Here is a 24,483-nt window from a genome sequence, read left to right on the forward strand (position 1 = left end):
GCGACCTCCGGGAACTTCTGGAGAGTCATCTGCTCCAAATCGTGGGAGACCGTTTGTCAAATCTCAACACACTAAACAAGAAACACAAAGACGCCATCGTCGCCGGAATTACTTATCGAATGCTCGTCCATATGGTTGTCACATTCCCGAAGGAACTGTTAAAAGACATCGATTGGTAAACCTGAGATACACCAGACAAAACAAAACGAGTTTCCCTTCTAGTCCATGTAAGTTAATCCACATCTCCCTAGACAGGCATATGACAAATGTTGACCCACAAATCGTAAAGTAAGTAACTTTCCCACCTGTTTGCGAGTGCATCAAGTGGTGGACGGGAGAGCCGCAGTGGAGCATTCAGCATGGCGGAGATATTCTGTCGAGACATCAGGAGAACTCTGTACTGAGTACCACATTATTATGTCTAACTAGCCTTTCCAATGGTTGGTTCGAATGTCCCAAGGCTTACTGGCGGGATGGCCATGCATCATCTGACCATTGAAAGCGAGAGTAAACGCGGATCAAGCGAGATTCTTCGAATTTGAACTCGAGTTCTCCCTTGAAAAGTACAATTCTTCTGATCATAGATGCGATGAATCTGACAAGTGCAATCGTGATTACGGTAGCCTCCTCCACATCGTAATAAACGGTCCCGCAACTTCCATTAAGGGCGATTAGCTAGGCTATTTAGCAGTCTAAAGGAACAGAGATTGCTACCTTCAAGGATTCCTGAGGTTTTCAACCTAATCATGCATGAGAAGCTGACTGCGCCTTGATGCCCAAGCGCAATGTAAGTATGTAAGGCTGTTTCGACTTACCTTCATCTAAAAATATGTGCCTTCATTCCGGAGGAACGAACTCTAGCATTACCATACTTGAGCAGAACCTGAGACACCATGAAGGAGGGCCATAAAAGTCCATCCTAGTCGCTGTTATGGAGTTAACTGAGGAGCCTACCGTTTCACTACAATGGGCCCACTACAAAGTGCGTTGGGTCTGTGCCTTACCCCTCGAGAAGGCTGTAGCAATTGCCTCTCTCGATGAGCGTCATGACCCACCATATGATCTATCAGGAAACATATCGGGTGACAGAAACAGTTACTCCTTTGGCAGAGTTGGTCGCCACAACATTGTCATCACGGTGTTGCCCGCCGGGAAATATGGGACGAATTCCGCCGCTTCCGTTACCACCAATCTGTCGAACAGTTTCCCTGCCTTCGCTTCGGATTGATGGTGGTAATTGAGGAGGAGCCCCGAATACAACTCATGACATCCGTCTTGGAGATGTTGTAGTCAGCAAACCGGGCCCAGGCCATCCGGGTGTTATGCAGTATGATTTCGGGAAAATTGGCCCCAATAAAGTGACATTGATGGCAGTTCTAAATCAACCTCCGACGAAAGTCTTGACAGCCATATCAACAATGGAAGCATATGAGATGGTCGGCGAAGGAGGTATATCAGATCTTGTCAACGAAATAGTAGAGAAAAATCTGGGGAGATTCACGAACCCCGGGACGAATCATGACTTCCTATATCAAGCTGAATATCCTCACGTAGGGGGTGATTCATGCGATGCGTGCGATCGAAGTATGGCTAAAACCAGAACACCAAGGACAAATGCTGAACCAGTCATTCATTATGGCTTAATTGCGTCTGGAAACTCGGTTATTAAGGATGCAAAGACCAGGGATCGTTTGGCGAAGGCGCACGGCATTTTGTGTTATGAGATGGAGGCAGCAGGCATAATGGTGAGTAGATAGAAAGTGAATCCAAAACTGAGGCTGAGGAAGCTAAAATCCATACTCTGTAGCATATTCTTCGCTGCCTCGTTATACGTGGGATCTGCGATTATTCCGAATCACATAAGAATAAACGCTGGCAAGGTTATGCGGCTGCCACGGCGGCGGTATATGCCAAAAGTCTCCTCCTCTCCATGGGCTCAACGATTTACAGGCGTAAGAGCCCCTTGTTTTTGCAGATTGAAGCCTACAACCCACAGACGAGTAGTGAGGCCACTGCTGGTGCTGACCAAAGACTATGTGTTTTCAGGAACAACCGCAGCTGCGAGCACCCCTCCACCAAGCGCCAGCCCCACTACCTTGACATATTCTCCAGGACCGATATTTCCATCTTCACCTCCATCTAGTCGAACCCGGTCGATACAATCACCCAGGCCTAGACCTCTCTCCACGCCTCCGACCAGCCCTGCACTAAACCCCTTATTCGGAAAATCCGAGACGAGATATACCTGGCAGCGACAACCACGTCGGAGACTGAACACTCTCAATCGACAGGTTGATGATGCGGAGGAGGTCCTTGACGCAGCCAAGAGCGGCAACATATCCCGAGTCCGGGAGTTTGTTGAGAATGGAGGAGATCCAAACACGTCTGACACAGCGTTCAATACGACTCTCTTGCATTATATGGCTCAGCAAGGCAACGAGGACATGACACGGTTCCTGCTAGAGTCTGGAGCCAATCCCAATGCTGCTGCCAAGTTCTCAACTAATACTCCTCTGATTGAAGCGGCTCGCAATGGTTACCCAGACGTAGTCCAGCGCTTACTGCGGCATGGCGCCGATATCGAAACCTGTGGGGAGTTCAAAAGAACTACATTGCATATTGCAGCAGATGAAGGGCAGTTTGCATGTGTAACTGTTCTCGTTGACAGTGGTGCTGACCCACAGGTTAGTGATGAGAATGGAGATACACCGCTGGTACTAGCAGAGGAGGGAAATTGGAATAAAGTCGCAAGTTATTTGCGCCAATTGTAGCATCTCTCAGGCGAGTCCATATTGTAACAGCTCATGTCCCTTGAAGGGGATTAAATCGTTGCGCTCCACGAACGACAATCTGTCCCTGCATGAGTTCAATCAAACCATGAATTAAAAAATTCCACTTCAAAAATAAAGTCACAACCAAGAAATTCATGCGCATAACCCTCAACTCATCCTTCCACTGTGCCTAGATGATGTTCAGACTTTCTAGTTGGGTGGCCAGTGGGCACACGGGTGCTCAGAATCAATCAAGAAATATGTGTACACTTTCATTCTCAAGACAGAATTCTGGAATCTACGCAGTTAAAAGAACGTGGTTGCTGGCTTCGTCTCGCAAATGTCTCTCGCGTAAGACAAGCGCGCGGCTATAATTATAAGAACGCCAATTAACGCGGTTCGACAATTATCCGGTAGCCGATGCTTTCCGACCCTCTTAAGAAACTAATAAACTCAAGACATGTTTATCAGCAATATCTGGGGCGCTCAACAGACAGAGGAAGCTGCTTTGTTCAAATATACAAAATACTATTCCGTAACTACGCAGATCTTTCTTTGCGGTCACTGCTTGTTAGGAATGTTATGACTCTATCAATCGCCTACAGTTGCGCAATGGAACGAACCACTTCTAAATATCCCCGGACCATTGGATACCCATGATATCTCACTTTCTCCTCAGTCAACTTCCTTAGCCGTGAAAATATGAAATGAGAGGGCGTATTTTAATCACCCCATCGCGAATTGTTTTCTATATACATCCAAGAATCCTAGATTTACCCAATTTCAACTGTTTCCTCCTTGCAATCTCAGACCGGCAAGAGATTGCAATCGCTAAAGAGAAACTCATGCCTGACAACCAGGTACGTTGTATTTTGGAAACGGACCGAAACCGCCGGATGTCGCTTAATTATGCATTAAGAATATCCTCTTGAGTCCCTGAGTCGTTCCTCCGGAAAGATTTCATACTTTTCTTTGCCCTCAAATTTGCCCGGTAGACATGTTTTTTCAAACCAGCCCCGCCAACGCAGTTAACCAACCATGAGGTTGAATCACTTGGCATGGAGTGAGTGAGCTTGCCCAGTGTAGTTCCAGAGAGCAGGGAAAGCGAAAAAAAAAAAAAAAAAAAAAAAAAAAAAAAAAAAAAAAAAAGAGAGAGAGAGAGAGAGAGCCTGAGGAATCTATCTCCGTATGATATCTTCCCAATCACTAGCATTGATCTCTTAGCGAATTTCTAACTAAGACCTGGTCGGCAAGAACTGATATGCGTCTCTTTTCCGGAGCCATTCAATCTCACATTCCAGGCATTCGGACTACCTTTCTGGTAAAAGCAACTTACATTATTGAATGGCATCGGAAGGCGTTATTGTATATGGAGGAGATTTTGTCCCAACTGCCTGATAGGATTCTTGGGAGACATAATACTGTATCCCTGACCTGATCCTGAGCGAAGGAAAAACATCTTGGGACAAAAACTCGTCTTCTGCTTCTGCTCCTTTCGGCATTGTCAATTAGTTGATACCTTAGGGTAGATACCTTAGGGTAGATATATCTTGGGAGACATACTGATATAAAGCCGCGAGATACTTGAACTTGAAACCGTGGGGAAATAATACGTTCCAGCAAACCCGGTGACGACGAACTGAGCTCTGATGATCTGTTTAGGGCCGGCTTAATGGCGCCATTCCATGCGGCTTTTTAGTATATTACTAGTTAAATAGTTAGGGATTTCCAGGCCACCTCCAGGCCACCAAAATGTTGCACACTTTTCTGGTATTATTCACTCTCATGTGGCGGAATTGTTGTAATAACACGATAATTACGGAGCATTATTATTAGTTGTGTTATGGAGGTGTGGATCTTTTTATTAAGTTCCTGTTACCCCTTTGGTGTAACTAGTACGTTTGGCTGTATCCGTTTGTATCATTCTTCCCTAGTAATTTATATGTAGGATAATTAGAAGAATATTAATTTATTTGACAATTTGAAGCTGCTATAACTACTGAATATGATAATTGAAGCTACTATTCTTAAGATCTTTTCATCTGAATAGCTTATGTCAAGGCTTCAATCTAGGCGCAGGTGAAACAGGTGTTAGATTGCCAGCTAGGTAAGCTTATCTGAGCGAATACTAAGATGATTCCGAAGAGATGGGTTCGGAGAAGGCTCTGTTTATATAGCCCTTTTCCTTAGCGCCGTTTGCTAGGCGGTTCCCACGTTTTACGTGTTATTCGTATGCGGGGTAATTGTGGGTTGGTTGCTATGCCAATGCCTAGGCAGTTGTGATTACCGATCGCCGCGGCCAGTGGCCTTAAGCTGTCGAGGAGGCTGGACGGAGCCCGTTTTACGCCATCACACAGTTTTCTATGTATGCAATTCAGCTTTCTTCAGTTGAAAAGTGATCAGCATTGACAGTTAGCTTGCGTCTCATCTGTGAGAGTCAGTTTTCAAATATCAGTTCTTTTCCATTGATGAGGTGCTTCAAGTCATCAAGCTTAACTGATTGTTGCATTCATTGAATGTTCATCAATCTGATTTGTGAGACTAAAGAATTCACTGTCTGCTGTAAGACATTTCATTTCTTATCAAGCTGTTCACTTGCTAGTCAAGTTCACTCACTTGCTTTCTCTGATCATCTTGTTCTGTTCTAATTTGATCTAGAGTTTCTCTTACTTTGTGCATGAGATCAGTAATCTCTTGATATACCTGCTTCAGATTCTCTTCAATTATCTTCAAAAATGTTTTCTTTGATAAAAGTCTGTTTGACCTCATGTTTCTCTCTGTCAGAGTCATCATATCTTAGTCAGATTTTTATGAACTGTCAAATTCTCTAACTGCTGCTGATATTTTAATAATATTCTCAGAGATTCAAAATAAAAGTAAATAAAAATTCTCAAAGATTTTTCATCTAAACAATCTACTTTAAAAAGAGCAAGAAAAGTTATTGATCTTAGCATTATATCAAGACTTCAATCTAAATACAAGTGAAACAGATGTTTGATTGTCAGCTAAATAAGTTATTTAAATAGAATACTAAGATAATTTTTAAAAATAAATTTAGAAAAAACTCTATTTATATAACTTTTTTTCTTAGTACTGTTTTATATATTTATATATTATTTGTATATGAGATAATTGTGATATCAAGACTTTTTATACTAGCTTCTTGTCCTCACACTGCTTATCATACTACTTATCAAAGCACTTTAGAATCAGATTCTCTAGATTCTCACACTCACTTATTAAAGCACTTATCTTCATACTACTTATCAAAGCACTTTAGAATCAGCATCTTCTAGAGAATCAGCATCATTTTAAAATTCAGCATTTAGAATTAGTACAAATCAGCACTTCTCAAAAATCAGTTCTTTCACATCAGCACTTCTTAGAGAATAGAATTAGTATTTTATGAAAATTCAAATCACTGTATTGTTAATTCTCTATTTTATGAATAATTAGAAATAAAATCTATTATTACTCATTCATGTATATAAACACTTTGAATTTTCAAAGTTCCTTTGAGAGATTCAATAATTAGCTACTATTCAATTCTACATATACATTTCATCTATTGCTATTCTCTTTTCTTCATAGCACTTTCAGTGCTTATATATCTACCCTATTATAACTTTAGTTATAGAGCTTCTCACATTTTCTTTTGACACTTAGTTTATTTATTTTAGTGTCCTCACAGTTTCTAACCACTCTAATAAAGATTGCCTGTTAAGTCTATAACAATGAGTTTAAAATGTAATCTATGAGCTGACACCTCACATGCAATATTCAATAAAGAAGTATATATAGAAGAAACTTCTTATGAATAATCATCAAGTCTTACTTTAGAAAGAAACACTGAAGCACTTCTTACATTAGTTGATGAAGAGATTCAGGTAGTTCAACAAGAGCAAGGATAGTAAGAGATATACAAAAAAATTCTCAAACTACAACAAGTCAACATACTTAGTACAGAACTTCAAATCTCTAAGAGCAAGCAGCATAGAGCAGAGTTAACAGATCACACTATTAGTGTCAATTTCACTTCTTTCAAGCCTCATCCTGCACTAATTCAAAAACTCTCAAATGAGTTTAAGATAAAAAGTCTCAAGGAACTAGAAGATTTTATCTCCTCAAGCTTTGTCTTTTATGTCTATCAAAGACATTACTTTGAGGATGATGATGAATACAAGATTCTTGAAGTAGTAACATATTTTAATGTTAAACTGCAATAGAAATAGCAATAATACTACATCACACTGAAGATATCAATTATCTGGAATTAATTCTATAACTAGATTTATGCTAAGATCATCAACTTAGATAAGATAAGCCAGGACTATGAATTGAAGTATCAGGCATTGAGATAATCTGAAAATCAAATTATTCATGACTTTGTGTCTACTCTTCAGTCAATTGAGAATTATCTCCTTGAGAAATATAGTAATTATCAGTGAAAGACATATCTATTTGACAAGATTCTATCCTCTCTTCATGCAGAATTTGAGAGATATGCAGTCAAGCTGCAAGATCTCTTTTATGATACTTTCATCATAAAATTGATCATTATGAAGAGTAACATTTCAAAGACTATCATATCAGTAAGCATAATTACACAACAAAAGAGCATTACTTGCAGAAAAGATTCACATGATGATATATTAACAGCACTTAGAAAGAAAAGCTAAAAACACAAAAAGTGTTCTGACATCTGATGTGATGTTTACTGAAGCTTCATACACTTCAATGCAGACTGCAAGACTCAAAAAAACAGGTATGTTAAAGATAAATCCTCAACTTCAAAGTCTTCATCAAAACTTTCTTTTAAATCAAATTCAAAAGAGGCAAAAAATGAATAAGAAGTGTCATTCATGCTGCAATAACAACTCTCAATATATTTAAAAGTCAGTAATCACTAAGTCTATTCTTTCTTCTTTCTATTCAAATTCCAACACTCATAGAAGATATATCAATTCTTGCTATTATAGATTTTGAAGCTTAAGTAAGTTTTATCAGTGAATTCTGAGTCAAATAATATAAATTATAATCAATAGAGCACATATCACACAGAATAGAGAAATTTGATAATCATCAAACACACTTATTTGAAATCATCAATCTAGAGATAGAAGTCTCAGATAGCAAAAAAACTATAGTTAGAAAATCTCACTTCTTTCATATTATTAAACTTTCAAATTATAATATGATACTAGAATTTCTATAACTCAAACAGCTTAATCTTTTCATTGATTGAAAGAATAAAGAATTCTATTTTCATCAAATATCAAATAATCAAAAAATAGCTCTGAGTATGATAAATACTATTAATAAATTACTTACTAATACTTTTGACTATATACTTATAATAGTATCTATCTCAATTTAACAGGCCTTTAAACCTTTCTCTAAAATTTCAATACTGTCAGAAGTTAGCTTACTTGCAAATACAGCTGTCATCAATAATCTGTCTGACTATGTCTGATCATATGTACATCTTTTCTCTAAGAAAAGCACATTCAATGCATCTGTACCTGATGCAGAGCACTCAATTGATCTTGAGAAAGAAGTCAGACTCTCATTCATGCCTATCTATAATCTCTCTAAAATAGAGCTGAAAACTCTTCAGAACTACTTAAATAGTATACTAGAGAGAGACTGAATATCTTCTTCTCAGAGCTCTGCAGATACTCTAATTCTCTTTGTTTCAAAAAAGAATAAAGGTCTATGACTCTGTGTAGACTACAGAGGTCTAAATCATCTCACAATCAAAAACAGATATTCATTATCTCTTATGAGTGAGATGCTAAATAGACTCTTTGAAACATAAATCTTCTTCAAAATTGATCTTAGAGATGCTTATCATAGAATATATATTCAGTATAGTGATAGATGAAAAACAGCATTTCACATATGATATGATCACTTTAAGTATAATATTATACCTTTTGAGCTCACAAATACCTCTGCCATTTTTCAAGTCTATATAAACTATACTCTAGTAGATCTTCTTGATATATGCTGTGTGATTTATCTAAATAACATTTTTATCTATTCAAACTCAATGAATAAGTATAAGATATATGTACAAAAGATTCTTAAACATCTAGATCATATGAATCTGTTTGCAAAACACACTAAATGTGAGTTTATCAGAAATAAAACCTTCTTTCTGAGATTTATTATTGAATCACAGAGTGTTGAAATGAAATCAAATTAAGTGATAATCATTATAAAATGATTAGTTTCAACTAGTGTTAAAAAAGTTCAGACTTTCTTAGAATTTGCAAACTTCTATTATCACTTTATTGAAAACTACTTCAAAATTGCAGGGTCTCTCTTTGATCTTATGAAGATTTCAAAGAAGGAATAAAAAAGCTGCAGTTTACATGAATAAAAGATACTCAATGCATCTTTGACAATCTAAAAGAACAATTCATGCAGACTTCTCTACTCACTCATTTTGACTTAAACTGAGAAACTCAAATTGAATCTGATACCTCTACAGTAGTAGTGATTATCATTATTTCTTAAAAATAAGATGATAATCAATGACATTTAATTACATTCTGATTTTATAAACTCTTAAATGTAGAAACATAATATGATACTCATAACAAGAAACTTCTTATAATCATTACATCTTTTAAGAATTAATATTATTATCTGAAAAAGAATTAATATTCAATCTATATCTATTTTGACTATATCAATCTTCAGTATTTTATGATAACTAAAATATTAAATTAACATCAGTCTAAATGAGCAGAAGTATTGTCAGCATATGACTTTATTCTGTATCACTGCTCAAGTAAACAAAACTCAGCTGATGAACTCAGTCATCATGCAGATTACATTGACTCTTATTATGATGAAATTATACTTTCTATCTTATAACAGAAGCTCTTTCACAGTGTCAAACAGAATTAAAAATTTAACTTTTATAAAAAACTTACAATTCTTATTAACTACATATGAGTCTATGATTAAAAGCACACACTCTGCATAAATTCTCTTAATCTCAATACTCTGAGCTCTGAATCTCTTTCAAATCTCACTCTGAGTATAGATTCTCTATTATCACTGCACCAAATGCTTACTCACAATCTTACATCACACTCATCAAAATCACTCAACATGCTGATCAGAAAATCTCTAAAAGAGAAAATCTTAATTTCAAAGAGATATTTTAAGAATTAAAATATTCTCAAACTGCTGATTAACGCTGCTACAGTCTTTGAATCAGTATATAAAAATATATCAGAGTCTCTTACCTCTCTTCTTGTTAAAGTACAAGACTCAGACTTTTTTGCAATAGCAAAGAAGCAGAAGATAAGAGATAAAAATACAATCATGAGTAGTGATATATTCTGAATCATCTTAAAAGATAGCTCACTTTAGACAAACAATAGAGTCTATATTCTGCTGCAATAAGCACTGATCAAAAAGATAATTTACATTAATTATTATGACTTACAAGAAGATTATTTTAGCACAAAATAGTCTATTGAGTATGTCTAAAGTAAGTACTATTGACATGATCTTACCTGAAATATCATTAAATATATTCATACTCGTAATACTTTCTAGAGGATGAAAGTGCACTGTCATAAACAATATGATGAACTTGACTCAATTTCAATATCAATCAATCTATAACAAATTATCACTATGAACTTCATCACTAATATCTCAGTTATCATCTAACTAGATAAAACCTATGATGCAATTCTTGTCTTAGTTAATATCTTAATCAAATATGCTTTGTACATTTCATATACAAAAAATATTACTGCAGAAGGTCTTGCAAATATTATCTATACTTATACTTATAGCATCTTTAATGTTTCTGAAAATCATATTTCAAATAAAGAAGCTTTTTTCACAAGTTAATATTAATCAACTCTTTGCTATTTATTTAAAATTAAATAAAGACTATTCACAGTCTTTCATTCACAGACAGATAATTAAACTGAATATCAGAATCAGATACTAAAGTATTATCTTCAATGCTTTATGAATTTTCATCAGAATGACTGAGATAAATAACTATCTTTAGCACAGTTCATCTATAACAATTTATGATATAGCTTAATCAATGAAGTTTCAGCTCATGCACTCCTTGACTACAGATCTGTCCTCTGAATTGATGTCAGTAATTCACTATATTCAAGCTCAATTAAGGCAATTGACTGAGTCAAAGAAATACAAATAATATAAAAAAAAAATTCAAAAATAGCTGAAAAAGATCAAGACTGCATAATAAGATTTAAATCTAAAATGATATTCAAATCCTTCACTGTCAATACTCTAGTAGATAATGCCTTTTCAACTAGAGCAATGATAGATAGTGAATAAAATGTCTATGATTTTATTTCTCAATTCTATATTAACAAGCATAAGCTCCTGTGCATTGAAATTTCTTCTGCTAAAATGATCAGCTTTAAAGACTTCATAGGACTCTTCACAAGCATAGTGACTGGCATTCAAATTAATATAGGTGATCACATAACTGAACAGGCCTTTCTCTATGTGGTGAATGAATTATATAGTCATAATAAGTATCTAGATAACCCCTGGCTGGCCTAGCAAAAGATGACCATGATCTCTTATCAAAGAATTATAAGATTTAAAGAGAGTGGTATAGAGGTAGAGCCTAGTTCAAATACAAAAGCTGATGTGATTCCTATCTCTGCCATAAACTTCTCTAGGCTTGTGAGCACTTGAGAAAAGTGAAATATTAAGATCTTTGCTATCAGTTTGGCTGATATTCAAAAGGCTCTAGAAGTAAAATCAAAGATTGACTCTAGAGAAAAGCTGTTTGAACATTATTATGAGTTTTTGAATATATTTGATAAGAAAGTCACTGACACTCTACCCTCACTTCATGACTCAGATAGAGATCATGAGATTGAACTGATTAAAAAGGCTGATAATAGTGTGGAACAACTCTATTGAGGCTCACTATATAATATGTCTTGAGAGAAACTACTGGCTTTGTGAAAAACTCTTATAGATTATCTAGATAAAAGTTTTATTAAAGTGAGCAACTCTTCTATGACCACCTCTGTACTATTCATAAAGAAGTCTGGGAGTGGACTAAGATTCTGTATGAACTATCAAGCTCTTAACAAAATTATCTGAAAGAATTGATATTCTCTATTATTAATCAGTGAGACTCTACAGTGAATTGAATGAGCTAAATAATTCACTAAGCTGTACATTATTACAGCTTTTCATAAGATTTGAATCATGAAAGATGATGAGTGGATGACAATCTTTAGAATCAAATATAAGCTATTTGAGTAGCTGATTACACTCTTTGGTTTGGCCAATACTCTGAGCACATTTCAAAAATATATCAACTGAGCATTATGTGGATATCTGGATGACTTCTGCTTAGTCTATTTAGATGACATTTTGATATTTTCCTCAAGAAGCTTACAGAAGTATCATGAGCATGTACAAAAGATACTTATGCATCTATGAGAAGTAGGCCTGCAGGCAGATATCAGAAAGAGTGAGTTCAAGATGAATAGTATAAAATATCTTGAATTCATCATTAAAGTGAGTAAGAGTATATAAATGAATTCAGAGAAGATTAAAGCTATTTTGAAATGAGCAATACCTACTACTCTTAATGATATATGAGAATTTTTAGGCTTTGCCAATTTCTATAGATGATTTATCAGAGATTTCTCAAAGATTGTGATCTCACTGATGATTCTTACATACAAGAATATTTCTTTTTTGTAGATGAGCAAGGCTAAGAAAGCTTTTAAGTGTCTAAAATCAATGTTTATCTCTGCTTCAATCCTGCTTTAATTTGACTCTGACTATGAGATTATATTGAAAATGAACTTCTCAGGTTATGTCTCAGAAGAAGTGCTGCTACAATATGATAAGCAGAGTATTCTACACTCATGTGCCTTCTTCTCTCACAAGTATTCACCTGCAGAATACAACTATGAGATTCATGATAAGAAGTTATTAGCAATAATTAAGTGTTTAAAGAAATGAAATACTAAGCTATGAAGTATAAAGAAATTCAAGATTCTCACAAATCATAAGAATATAAAATACTTTATGACTACACACAGACTAAATGAAAGACAGCTATGTTGAATGAATATTCTCTATCAATTCAACTTCAGAATTGATTACTGATCAGAGAAGTTGAACACTGAACTAGACACTCTATCATAAAAAGAGTAAGACATGTCACAGAGTGCTGATGATAAGAGAATCAAGCAGAGACAAGCTCAACTACTTAAGTTTAATGTACTGATATCTGAAATGAAATCAAGAGTGACTGCTGCCAGTGTGAAATCTGAGATGTCTCTTCAAGCTCAGTGAAATGAGACTCATAAAAATGATAAGATTCTGCAGTATCTGAAGCAGACTCTTTATGAGAGAAGATTTAAATTTTCTTCTGAACTCAGCATTAAAATCTCTGTCTCTGAGTGCTCTTTAAATGAGACTAAGAAGCTTCTCTTTTAATATTGTAAGTGAGTATCAGACTTTGAATCTCTTTAAATCAGATTAGTACATGAGACTCACAACTCACCTCTTACTGATCATCCTAAGTGAGAGCAATCAGCAGAAGTTCTAAGATGTGAGTTCTACTGGTCAGACTATGCTGCTGATGTGAGAAGAATGATCAGAAACTGTTATCTTTGTAGATCAAACATCACATGAAGAGATTGACATCAGAAACTGCTTAAGCCTCTTCTCATTTCTGAATACATGTGACAGAAGCTTTCTATGAACTTTATTGTGAACTTATCAAGCTCTAAAGAATACACAAACATCATGATTATAACAGACAGACTGACTAAGAAGATTATATTAAAAGTAGTTAAGATAACTGATGTGAAGATAGTGACTAGAGTGTTCCTTCACAACATCATTTCTCAACATGATATTTCTAAGACAGTAGTGTCAGATCAAGGATCAGCTTTCACAAGCATGTTTTGAATATGAATATGTGAGAAATTAGATATTAAGAGATGACTCTTCATAGTCTATTACTCAGAGACTGACAGAGCTACAGAGTGAATGAATCAAACTCTGAAAATCTATCTACACAAGTACATTAGCTTTCAACAGAATGACTGGTGTGAATAGCTCTTTCTGACAGAGCTGATCATCAATAATAGAGATGCTATCTCAACAGATGTGAGCTCATTCTTTTTAACACATCTTTTTCATGTCTTCTTCATTAATATAGCTGATGTACTCTCTGTTGAAACATCACATAATCTCATTGAGTTTGCAGATAATTATATGAGAAAGACTCATGAAGTGTTGAAGTGAGCTCAACTAAAAATGACAGATACTCAGCAATCTCAAAAGAACTACACAAATAGATGAAGAGACTTAGCTTCAAGCTTTCAACTCAGAGATAAGATCTGATTGAGCTTAGAGAATATGAGAACTAATCATCTGTGCAAGAAGCTGGACATAAAATACAATCAATATACTGTGCTAGAAAAGATAAAATCTCATGCTTACTGACTGAATGTCTCATCTGACATTCACAATATCTTTAATGTAAAGCTTCTACATGCTGTGATGACAGATTCCTTGTCTAGTCAAAGACAAACCAACTGACAGCCACTCACTATAGAGATTCTGAAAGAATCTGAGTTTGAGATTGAGGAAATTTGAGGTGAATAAACCTATCAAAGAAAAAAATAATATCTTGTTAAATGAGTAGATTGAGCTGAATCTACATGAAATGACATGAGTCTTCTACAAGAAGTGAAGGCTTTAAACACTTGAGAGACCTCTCAGCAGGCAAAATTAGATATAAAGAGAGCTTTAAATAGTCATAAAGATCTGCAACAAAGAGGGAGAAGAGAAGTATTATAAGAGACTGAACCTGTAGATTCACTCTGGCTGACTGACTCAGCCTAGTCATTGTTTGCATATATGCACATGATCATACTACACAAGCTTGCTTAAGCTTATATTCTTATCTCATTCTTTTCTTCCCTTTCTCAAGTAATTTGTCCTTGTTATATAGAAGGACTAGCCTTTAGTTCTTAAAGCTTAATCTTCTACAGAAGAAGACTTTATTTATATAACTTTTTTCTTAATATAGTTGCTTCTTTTATTATTATTATTATTATTATTATTTATTTAAGATATATTCAGTCAATAACTATGACATTTATTTAGTTAATCTAGAATTTAACTATTTTACTAATTTAATTAATAAATAGCAATCAACTTATATATTTATAAAGTTTTATCTTAGAGTAATATAATATTTAATAATTTTTTAATAAAAGATATTTTATAGTTTTAATTTTAATTTATTTTCTTTTTCAATTTAAATAAAATAAAATATAAAATAAAATAAAATAAAATAAAATAAAACAACAAAGTAATATAAAAAAAATTTTAATAAAAATATTATTAAAAATATTCTCAGCTTTTTTATAGATTAAATATTAAATTTATTTAATATTTAATTTTATTCTTTAAAGACAATTTTTATTTTCTCTATACACTTAATTAAAATTTTTTTTTTTAATTCAATATTAAATAGAAATATTATATTTAATTAATTAATTGAGTGTTTTTCTTTTAATTTCTTTCTTATTTTATTGATTAATAAATAATTCATCAGAATATGATTTGAATTTTCAACTATATCACAGAAATTATATCTATTAAAGTTCAAAAATTTTTTAAAATTTTTTATATATAATATAAAATAATCATGTTCAAGTTTCAATTATATTATAGAGGAAAATATTTTCTTTTTGCATTTTATTGATATTGATTTTCACTTTGATTTTATTTCATATATTTCATACTAAGTACTTTTTTTCTCTTTTTTTTACATCTTTGTTCATTTATCAAAATATGATTCTTTGACTATTCTTTTAATATATGATTAGAATATAATTCTTTGAGTTTTTTTTTAAGTTTTAGTTTCAATCTTTGCTGCTAAATCTGCTTTTTTCATTTTTTAGAATATTTATATGAGCAGATATTTAAGATAAATAATTTCAAATATTTTTATTCTTAATCTTAATTCTTTTTACTATTCTTTAAATTAATTTAAAATTTATCTAATCACTTTAAATTTTATATTTCTGAAGTTTTTTTTAATATTATTTGACTATCTAAAAATATTTAAATATTATTAATATTTATTTTCTGAGAAATTATTTTATAAGTTATTATAAATATCTTTTGAATTGTAAATAATATAATATTAAAAACTTTATACTTTTTTCTAGATTTTATAAATACATCTTATTTCTTTTTTTAATGTAGTTATTAAATGATTTCTATATTTACATAGTATTTATTTATGAAATAATTATGAGATTGAATACTATATTATTATTAAATAATTATAATTATTGATTATTTCAGCTCAGTAATCTTATATTATTAAAATGTCTGAACAGAGCTTATTATATATTATTATAAATAATAATTAATTTAATATTGATAATTTTAGTTAATAAATATTTTTAATATTTTAATATTTAATAATATTTTATATTTTTTTATATTAAAAATTTTTGAAAAATTTTTTTTATTTTTTTATATCTTTATATTTAAAATATAATTTTTAATTTTAATATTTTTTGAAAATTTATTATTTTATATAATAATAAATATAATATAAATATATAATTTAATAATTTTTTAATTATTATATAATTTTAAATTATATATTATAAATTTTATAATAATATTTAAAAAAATTATTATTTTATAGAATATAAATATATTTTTCTTATATAATTTAATTATTTAACTTTTTATATTAATAATATTTATATTATATTAATAAAAAATATTAATAATTTTTATACTTTAAATTTAATTATAAATAAATTTTATTTTAATTTTTAAAAAAGTAAAAAACTTTAAAAATTAAGTTATAAACTTTATTTTTTATTATGATTAATAAAATAATATAATTTTTTATAATATTAAATTTTTTAAATAAGAATAAAAATTAATAAAAATATATTTATATATAAATCTAATAATCTTATCATTTCTTTATACTTATTATAACTTATTTTATAAAATTCATGATATGTCAGATTTTTCTGAAAATTGAGATTTTGTTTTAATATAAAGGAATCAGATTTCTGTGTAGATTCAATCTCTTCAGTGCTAAGATTGATATAACACCTGTAGCTCTGCATATACTCCATAGTCTTGGCAATCTCTATGTCAGCTATCCCAATCATCTGTGAAGGGAGGGTATTCATTTTTAGCAAACTCTGCCCTCTTGTGAGTGCTTATTTGATGTTTTTGATTTATCAAAGGCGTTTGTTTGTTTTGAGTGGGTTGAGCGTGAGTGAATTGACTGTGAGTGGAAGGTTTTGATCCGGGCAAATATGAACTCACATCTCTATTTGAGAGATTCAGTTTCTGACGTCTTGACGGGATATCCCATATTAAATAGGAGTGGTATTCCAAGTAGCAGTCAATTTTTGATGCGTTTTGGAGGCAGCCCTAACTCTCCATATCACAACGTGCAGATTGTAGATAGAATCTTATTGGCTTAGTAATCAATCCAATCTCGTTCTTCCAGGAGTTTTGCTTCATATCTCTGGAGATTTTGGCGGCTTATTTATAAATTACAAGTTGCCCCTTTTCTCAGCCCCCCGTTCATTTATGTCTTTCTCCTGCCAATTTACATACATAACTCAATTTGGTGGCGTGTTTTAGAGCGACTAGCTCCGAAAATCGCCAAAAAAAAAAAAAAAAAAAAAAAATAGAAGAATAAAAAAAGGAGGAGGAGTGGGAGTTTTGACATGGTTTGGTATATCCTGTTAATCGGCCGAGGTCCGATTTTCGCACGAGGGTGATTCACATCTGACCAAGTCTTCATATCTCAAGCAGTGGTGCTGCTGTTGTTTATGTCCGCCCTCTCAAAGTAACACTGTACCTAGGCACCCCCATTCCAGCCGCCGGGCTTGTCCTCCCTTTGAGTTGCCGCAGCAGCGGGATACCTTAAAATAGCCCCAGATACGGAGCCAACAAGCATCGAATTACGCGGTCATTCACTCGCTCCAGTATTTAGTCAGATCTTGTGTTGTCTGGGCCTCATCCGCAGAACCTTTGTTCAACCTCCGAGCAACCAAGGAACCGACGCCCTGTGCACCCCAGACAGACCGACGTCCCGGCTCTCCTTTTGAGGCATAGCAAATCAAGTTCACTCTGCTAAACTGAGCGACATTCTCTGCTCTTGAATCTTGCAAGAATCCTTCACTATTCTGCCCTTTCCGGCTTAGCTTGATGAGATGCGATCGCCAACTTCTTCTTTCATTCATAAATATTAACTTAACTCATTTGACCCCACCACCTGTCGACACACCTCAAGGGTCGGCTAGAAGTTGTATCTCTCGACTTCTTCAAACCCTCGTCGCTCCTTTGAACTCTGCTCTTTGTCCTGAGATCGTGCAACCCGAGTGTTTCGGATCTTCCCTGGAAATATTTCATTTTGAGGGTTGATCGGTTTATTCTTCCTTTTAACACCAGGGAGAGAGAGGGAGAGAGAGAGAGAGAGAGTCGAACAATAAACGAAACAAACACCCTTGCCTGAGTGAACCGGATTTCGATTCCCGGGCTTCTATATCACTATGAATTCGGTTTCTGGGAAGTACCTACGGTACATTCTATTTGTGGTTTTGGTGAGTCTGATATCAACCTTATCCTTACTGTGATAAGCAACGACACTGACAGCAGTTCCAACGTTGTTTCAAACGGTGTAAAGGGCCTTACAATTCTACATTTTATATCCTCCTCCTCGTTACCTCTTCCAAACGCCAACAATGTCGTATCGAACCTCAAGCCAGGAGCGATTAAACCTGACTTTAGTTCTCTGTCTCAATCACTATTTTCAGAGAAGTCTACTGAAATCCTAACAGTTTTATTGGCCTCGGCTCTAGCTCTCGCTGCTCCTGCGCAACGTCCCGCCTACGAACGAGTAAACGCTACCTTTGTGACCCTAGCCAGAAATGAGGATGTCTGGGATATCTCCAAATCGATCCGTCAGGTGGAGGACCGCTTCAACAGAAATTATCACTATGATTGGGTCTTTATCAACGATAAACCTTTTAACGATGAATTCAAGAAGGTTACTTCCGCGCTCGTATCCGGGAAAACCCATTACGGACACATTCCGTCCGAGCACTGGTCGTTCCCGGACTTCATCGACCAAGAAAGGGCCGCTAAGGTGCGAGAAGATATGAAAGAGAAACAAGTCATATATGGAGACTCCATTAGTTACAGGCATATGTGTCGATATGAATCTGGTTTCTTTTTTCGCCATGAGCTCCTCAATCAATTTGACTACTACTGGCGTGTGGAGCCCAGTGTTGAGTATTTCTGCGACATCAACTTCGACCCCTTCAAGTTTATGAAAGACAACAAGAAGAAATACAGCTTCGTTCTTAGTCTCTACGAATACAAGGAAACCGTACCTACGCTCTGGGACAGTGTTAAGAAGTTCATGGAAAAATACCCTCAACACATTGCCGAGGACAACAATATGGACTTCATCAGCTCGGACGGAGGAGACACATATAATCTGTGCCATTTCGTTCGTACCCCTTTTCTTCTCCTCCCAAAGAAATATTTGAACTTTTGAACAATCGGTGTCTTGCACCCTTTATACTAATATCGTCATATTTCAACTTATCCCCAGTGGTCGAATTTCGAAGTCGGCGATATAAACTGGCTACGATCTCAAGAATACCTCGATTACTTCGATGTTCTCGATAAGGACGGAGGATTCTTCTACGAAAGATGGGGCGACGCCCCAGTCCACTCCATCGCTGCGGCTCTCATGCTGAAAAAGGAGGAAGTACACTTCTTCAATGAAATCGCCTACCGCCACGTTCCATTCGTCCACTGCCCAACGGGAGAGCAGAAAAGACTAGATCTGAAATGCCACTGCAATCCCAAAGACAACTTTGACTGGAAGGGACATTCTTGTAAGTTTGATATATCTAAGCATGGATATTACCCCCGGGGTTGTAACTTTATTCTGCGGCCGCTGCTAACCTTCCCGATCCCCCAGGCACATCTCGATACTTCGATGTCAACAAGCTAAAGAAGCCCGAAGGCTACGAGGAGGAGCAGGATTGACTATCCGTTGTTCTCTGGTTTCTCGCCAGCGTACTCGTTCTCACTATTGTAGCAATAGTAGCGTTTAAAGGTCGTCGATCATGCTGTCTCAGAACGTCCAGCGTGGACAGTGTGCTCTACATATCGTGACGAAAGTGGTCAACAAAAAAGCAGCACTGAAAAAGAAGAAGACTATATGGGATATAAATAAAATGCGGTCAATGTGTGCATCAAGGGGATAGCCTTATGTTTGTTATTTTTTTTATTTTTTCTTGCGGAATTTTCTTCTATTTTCTTCTGTTTTATTCCCCTTTTGTTTGTCTGCATATATCATTAAACCATTTCACCCACATCTACCTCTTCCAGAACCCTGAAATTCGCATACTTCTATCCGTCTCTTATCCCTCTATTTTATATTCTACTTTTTCTACCTTGCGTTATTATTCTTATTATTTTCATTAATTGACGTTGCCACTTTCATTAGCTAACCTGGATGTACGGCATCTGGCAAATGATCTCTCTTTTTCATATTTTCTTTTCCCATTCTTTTTACCATCGAAATCTCACTGATTTTATGAAAAACTCGAGCCATTTTATTTTTATTTTTATTTATTTATTTTTAGTTTTTAATTTTTTTTGTCCCGACAATTTGTACAGCATTAGGCAAACAGTCGCCTTTCCAGAGAGTATATGATGGGACGGGAGGAGTTATTGGGATTTTTCGAATACGATCATCTTTTTTTGACGATTTTACTCGGGGAATTGAGCGGGAAATTGAGCCAGGCAGGCAGCACTGCACAGTCCATTCAATATATGCCGAGAGTGAAACCGAAACATTTACATGAGCCCAAGACAGAGTAGGGATGACGTACACTTTACAGATTAATGAACCCGATCTATGGAAGGATACAGAGGAAGATAATATCGTATCTCAAAAAGAAACCACAAGAAGGATGCATTGGAAATTAGAAGTCCATCCATCCTGTATACCTTAACCCACCCCTCTAGCACTCCTAAATCTATCTATCCATTTGAACATCACTACGAACTCTTCGGCTTCTTCGTCCCGTACTTTGATCGACTGGTGATTCGATTGCCGACGCCGGACTATCCCATTAAAAAATAAAAAAATACTCCAGTTAAGATTGCCAGTTCACACAAATGCAGGAGTTCTTGGATAGGGGAAGATAAACTCACCAGATCCAATGCGCCTCGGACAAGATGGTATCGTACACCTGGACAATCCTGCGCCCGACCGCCTCGAATCAACACAACGCTGTGCTGTTGGATATTATGGCCTAGCAATTGAGCGAAACGAAATTTAGCATTCTCGTGCATATCCAAAAAAATTTAATAAAATGTATAGAAAAGCCAATGGAATATCAACGTCACTCCCTCAACCACCCCCAAAATTTAAGATGAAAATACGAGAAAAACCAACCTTCACCGGGAATATACCCCGTCACAACCGCGCCATTTGTCAACCGTATTCTCGCCGTCTTTCGCTCTCCGGAATTAGGTTTCTTCGGCTTCGTGATACCCGTCTTAAGGCATACGCCTCTCATCTGTGGCCGGCCCACGAGTGCGGGAGAGGTGGGCTTCCGCTTCCGCTTGCCCTTCCGACAGCCCCGGCGGACTTGGTTCAACGTAGCATTCTGGCAGGGGGTAGTTGAGAATTGGCGGGCTTGTGGTGACAAAGAGATTGGATTGGGTATTTTCAGATGGTAGGCGGGTTTGCGGAATGTGCTTGTGGGTGTGGCGGTAGTTGGTGGTCGGCAGAGGAGGGAAAAGGTGCGCTTGGCGGACGTGGATAGGGGTGATAGGGAGGAGGGTGTACGGGCTATGAAATGCCGCAGGAGGCGTAGAGTGCCCGCAGAGGGTGTTGCGGGCGACATTGGTAGGGATTGGAGGTGAGCGAGCTGTATGCGGATATAGAAGATTTACTCAAGACTTTGGTGGAAAATGGCTCAGTTAGGAAATTTTGCGGTTGGGATCGAGTTTGGCCCACGTGATACGGGACTGCGCAGTTGGTCTCTGTGCGCGGCTGGAGAAGCTTGACGCGGTTGCTTTTGCCTGGAGGAACATCAGCCGGCATCATACAATATCATCCCATCCATCAGCACCATTCCACACTCTCAATACCTCCCCCATCTGCATTTGGCTCAGCATACGCTATCGCTCTTCACTATCTCACCTTGATCCCACAGCAATACACCGTCCGTCTACTCTTCGATCATGGTAGGCTATCCCCATCCCGGTCCCATCCACCTCCGCTCCGCCATTCCCCTTATTAATTTCTTAACACAGTCTCTCCGCATCGCACCCCCCGCCGCCAACGCAACTCAAACCTCCAACACCGCCTCCGCCCCACATCTAAGTAAAGGCGCCCCCTCCGCCACTGGCATCCACGACACTCTCCGCGCCTCTTTCAACCCGGCACCAACACCACAGCAACAACGGACACCAACCTCCACACACCCACTCGAAGCCCGTCTGCTGCAGTGGCGCCAAACACACGATGCCATGAAGATGGAGACTCTGAAGAGGGTATACGGCATTGCAGAGCCCGTGAGGAGGGGGATGGAACTGAAGATCGTTCAGGAGGGACAGTGGAAGCCTGCTGTGCTGGGTGGGGGGAAGGAGAGTAACATTCATGCGGATATTTTGGCATTGGGCGGGAGGGAGACGGAGGTTACGTGGGAGGATGTCTTTGATGGTAAGTCTCTTTGGTCCTTTTGGCCTTTTCTTTCCGAAGTTGGATTGGTCACGAGAGGGCATTGTCCCCTGGAGATTCCTCTTGGAAGAATGGGGAATCGACTGATTGATTCTTTCTTCTCTTCTCCACTTGCACCCGAATTTTCGTCTTCCTTTGCCATCTCCGCCTCTCATACAGCCAGTGTCTAACTATTTATATTCGCTGCTCCAGGTGACGACCTCCGAGAACCGGCCACTTTCCATGACGAAATGGAACAACGACTGAAAATGAATTGGTAGTACCGTGTGCCGGTACTAATCTTTGGTCGGAATTTGTTCCGCTTACGTCTCTTCTTTTTTCTTGTTTTCTTCCATCCGACATTTATGTTACGTTACGTCCCAGTTTCTAGAAAATCAAATCCCGAACCGGAGTTAGCTGCTCTTCACATTCTCTACGCTTCCTTATCTTTTCCATTCAGATCGCGAAAGGGGGGGTTTTCCTGCGGTGCTTTTATACATGTAACAGAATCCCACGGGAGATTTTATTATTTGTTTATTTATTTTACATCGATACGACTTTCATCGAATTCAGCTCATCATTACTGGTGTACTTTCAATGGCACCTTGCAAGACAGGTGACTGACTGCCTTACCTCCCGCTCCTGCAGGGCCTGTCTGCATGCCACCAGCATTTTGCCTTCCCCTATGTCCACCCAGGATCAAGGAGACTCTTGTTAATTTTTGTCCCCCCTCTGTCTGCATTCTGTCTGCATCAAGAAACCCCGCATCAATAGAATGTCTTCTGAATAGCATAAGGCTGCAGTGTCGCAGCGAGGTAAGGATCGCCCGCTTTCCCAGACGTAAGCCCCTTGATCCTCACAGTCACCTGCGCAGCATTATCTCGACTTCTCCACGCTGCCCAAAGTCCGGTGAACTCCATAATGTGTCAATGGCCCCAATGCCATTACAAGTGTTTTTAGCATCTCCAGTATTGCGGCGGTCAGAGCTGTTGCGGGGCATACATAGCTAAGGAGAACCATGGGGGCAAGGAGCCATCCACTTCCATCTTCAATCTTCCACGACATCACTGTGTGTGTGTATATATGGAATTGAATCTGAAGGAACAAAACAATGATCGAAAACCGCTCACGTCCGTGATAAGATGGAATGCTGATTTTCTCCCCCCTACCGTTCTCAGATTCCCACCTCTTCCAGCTCTCCACTCCACCGCTCTGCAGTATACATCTACGCTACAACCCGACTCAGATTATACAAGAGATATATTATGAACCGTTGTATCCATTTATATACATTGACAACCGACGTATGTATATATACATTTACATGCAACTTTCATCCCCTCGCTACCGATGTCACCGTTTGTACGCATGGGAGCAGGGAAAGGGGAGGATTAGGCAATTGAAATTAGAGAAATGTAGAGATAAGAATAAAGAGGACAAAAATAGAAGAAATGGAAATGGAAACGGTATGGGAAACCGCATTGATCGAACCATCGATGACATATCAGGAGGAATCACATTAGTAATAATAATAGTGGCAGAAGTAGTGATAGTGCTATGATATTGACAACAAGCGGGCAAAGCAAAAGGAAACAGGAAAACAAAACCAACGCAACGTGTATAGAAGGAGACAGAAACGGGACTCGGATAGACGATACGGAGAACTATGGGAAAAACTCAAAACTAGAAAAAAATGAAAAACCCCAATTGGTCGCCATTGCAAATATGATTCTTCAAGAAGTGAGTATGCTAGAAGGGAAACGTGAAAGAGAAATAGGACAGGAGAAGACAATACGAGACAAGACAAGAAAACCCAAACCCTACACCTGCCGTGCATGTTTTAGAAAGCAGGAAACATGAGATAAGCGCGAAAAGAAAAAGGAAGCCATTCAT

At 36.6% G+C, this 24,483-nt stretch overlaps 6 protein-coding genes across 6 annotated transcripts; 3 read left to right on the forward strand and 3 right to left on the reverse strand.

Annotated features, from left to right (window-relative positions):
* Positions 1 to 931: 931 nt before the first annotated feature.
* PAAG_02286 (hypothetical protein) lies at positions 932 to 2,771 on the forward strand (the record flags this gene model as incomplete). The annotated part of the gene is made up of 4 exons (XM_015844592.1): positions 932 to 1,202; positions 1,291 to 1,745; positions 1,808 to 1,952; positions 2,047 to 2,771. The coding sequence occupies 4 exons, from the start codon at positions 932 to 934 to the stop codon at positions 2,769 to 2,771; spliced, it is 1,596 nt and encodes a 531-aa protein (XP_015701640.1).
* Positions 2,772 to 17,809: 15,038 nt separating this feature from the next.
* PAAG_02287 (hypothetical protein) lies at positions 17,810 to 18,248 on the reverse strand (the record flags this gene model as incomplete). Its single annotated transcript, XM_015844593.1, has 2 exons — positions 17,810 to 18,068; positions 18,124 to 18,248. 2 exons carry the CDS (start codon positions 18,246 to 18,248, stop codon positions 17,810 to 17,812), a joined length of 384 nt encoding a protein of 127 aa, XP_015701641.1.
* A 140-nt stretch (positions 18,249 to 18,388) lies between these two features.
* PAAG_02288 (alpha-1,2 mannosyltransferase KTR1) lies at positions 18,389 to 19,898 on the forward strand (the record flags this gene model as incomplete). Its single annotated transcript, XM_002795535.2, has 4 exons — positions 18,389 to 18,439; positions 18,523 to 19,350; positions 19,456 to 19,744; positions 19,831 to 19,898. 4 exons carry the CDS (start codon positions 18,389 to 18,391, stop codon positions 19,896 to 19,898), a joined length of 1,236 nt encoding a protein of 411 aa, XP_002795581.1.
* Positions 19,899 to 20,918: 1,020 nt separating this feature from the next.
* Positions 20,919 to 21,772, reverse strand: PAAG_02289 (putative mitochondrial 37S ribosomal protein MRPS12; the record flags this gene model as incomplete). Its single annotated transcript, XM_002795537.2, has 3 exons — positions 20,919 to 20,984; positions 21,075 to 21,175; positions 21,319 to 21,772. 3 exons carry the CDS (start codon positions 21,770 to 21,772, stop codon positions 20,919 to 20,921), a joined length of 621 nt encoding a protein of 206 aa, XP_002795583.1.
* Positions 21,773 to 22,112: 340 nt separating this feature from the next.
* On the forward strand, positions 22,113 to 22,871 carry PAAG_02290 (hypothetical protein; the record flags this gene model as incomplete). Its single annotated transcript, XM_015844594.1, has 2 exons — positions 22,113 to 22,593; positions 22,804 to 22,871. 2 exons carry the CDS (start codon positions 22,113 to 22,115, stop codon positions 22,869 to 22,871), a joined length of 549 nt encoding a protein of 182 aa, XP_015701642.1.
* Positions 22,872 to 23,357: 486 nt separating this feature from the next.
* PAAG_02291 (hypothetical protein) lies at positions 23,358 to 23,655 on the reverse strand (the record flags this gene model as incomplete). The annotated part of the gene is made up of 2 exons (XM_002795539.2): positions 23,358 to 23,504; positions 23,593 to 23,655. 2 exons carry the CDS (start codon positions 23,653 to 23,655, stop codon positions 23,358 to 23,360), a joined length of 210 nt encoding a protein of 69 aa, XP_002795585.2.
* Between the last annotated feature and the right edge of the window lie 828 nt (positions 23,656 to 24,483).

This window comes from Paracoccidioides lutzii (assembly GCF_000150705.2).
Source record: "Paracoccidioides lutzii Pb01 unplaced genomic scaffold supercont2.5, whole genome shotgun sequence".
NCBI lineage: Eukaryota > Fungi > Ascomycota > Eurotiomycetes > Onygenales > Ajellomycetaceae > Paracoccidioides > Paracoccidioides lutzii.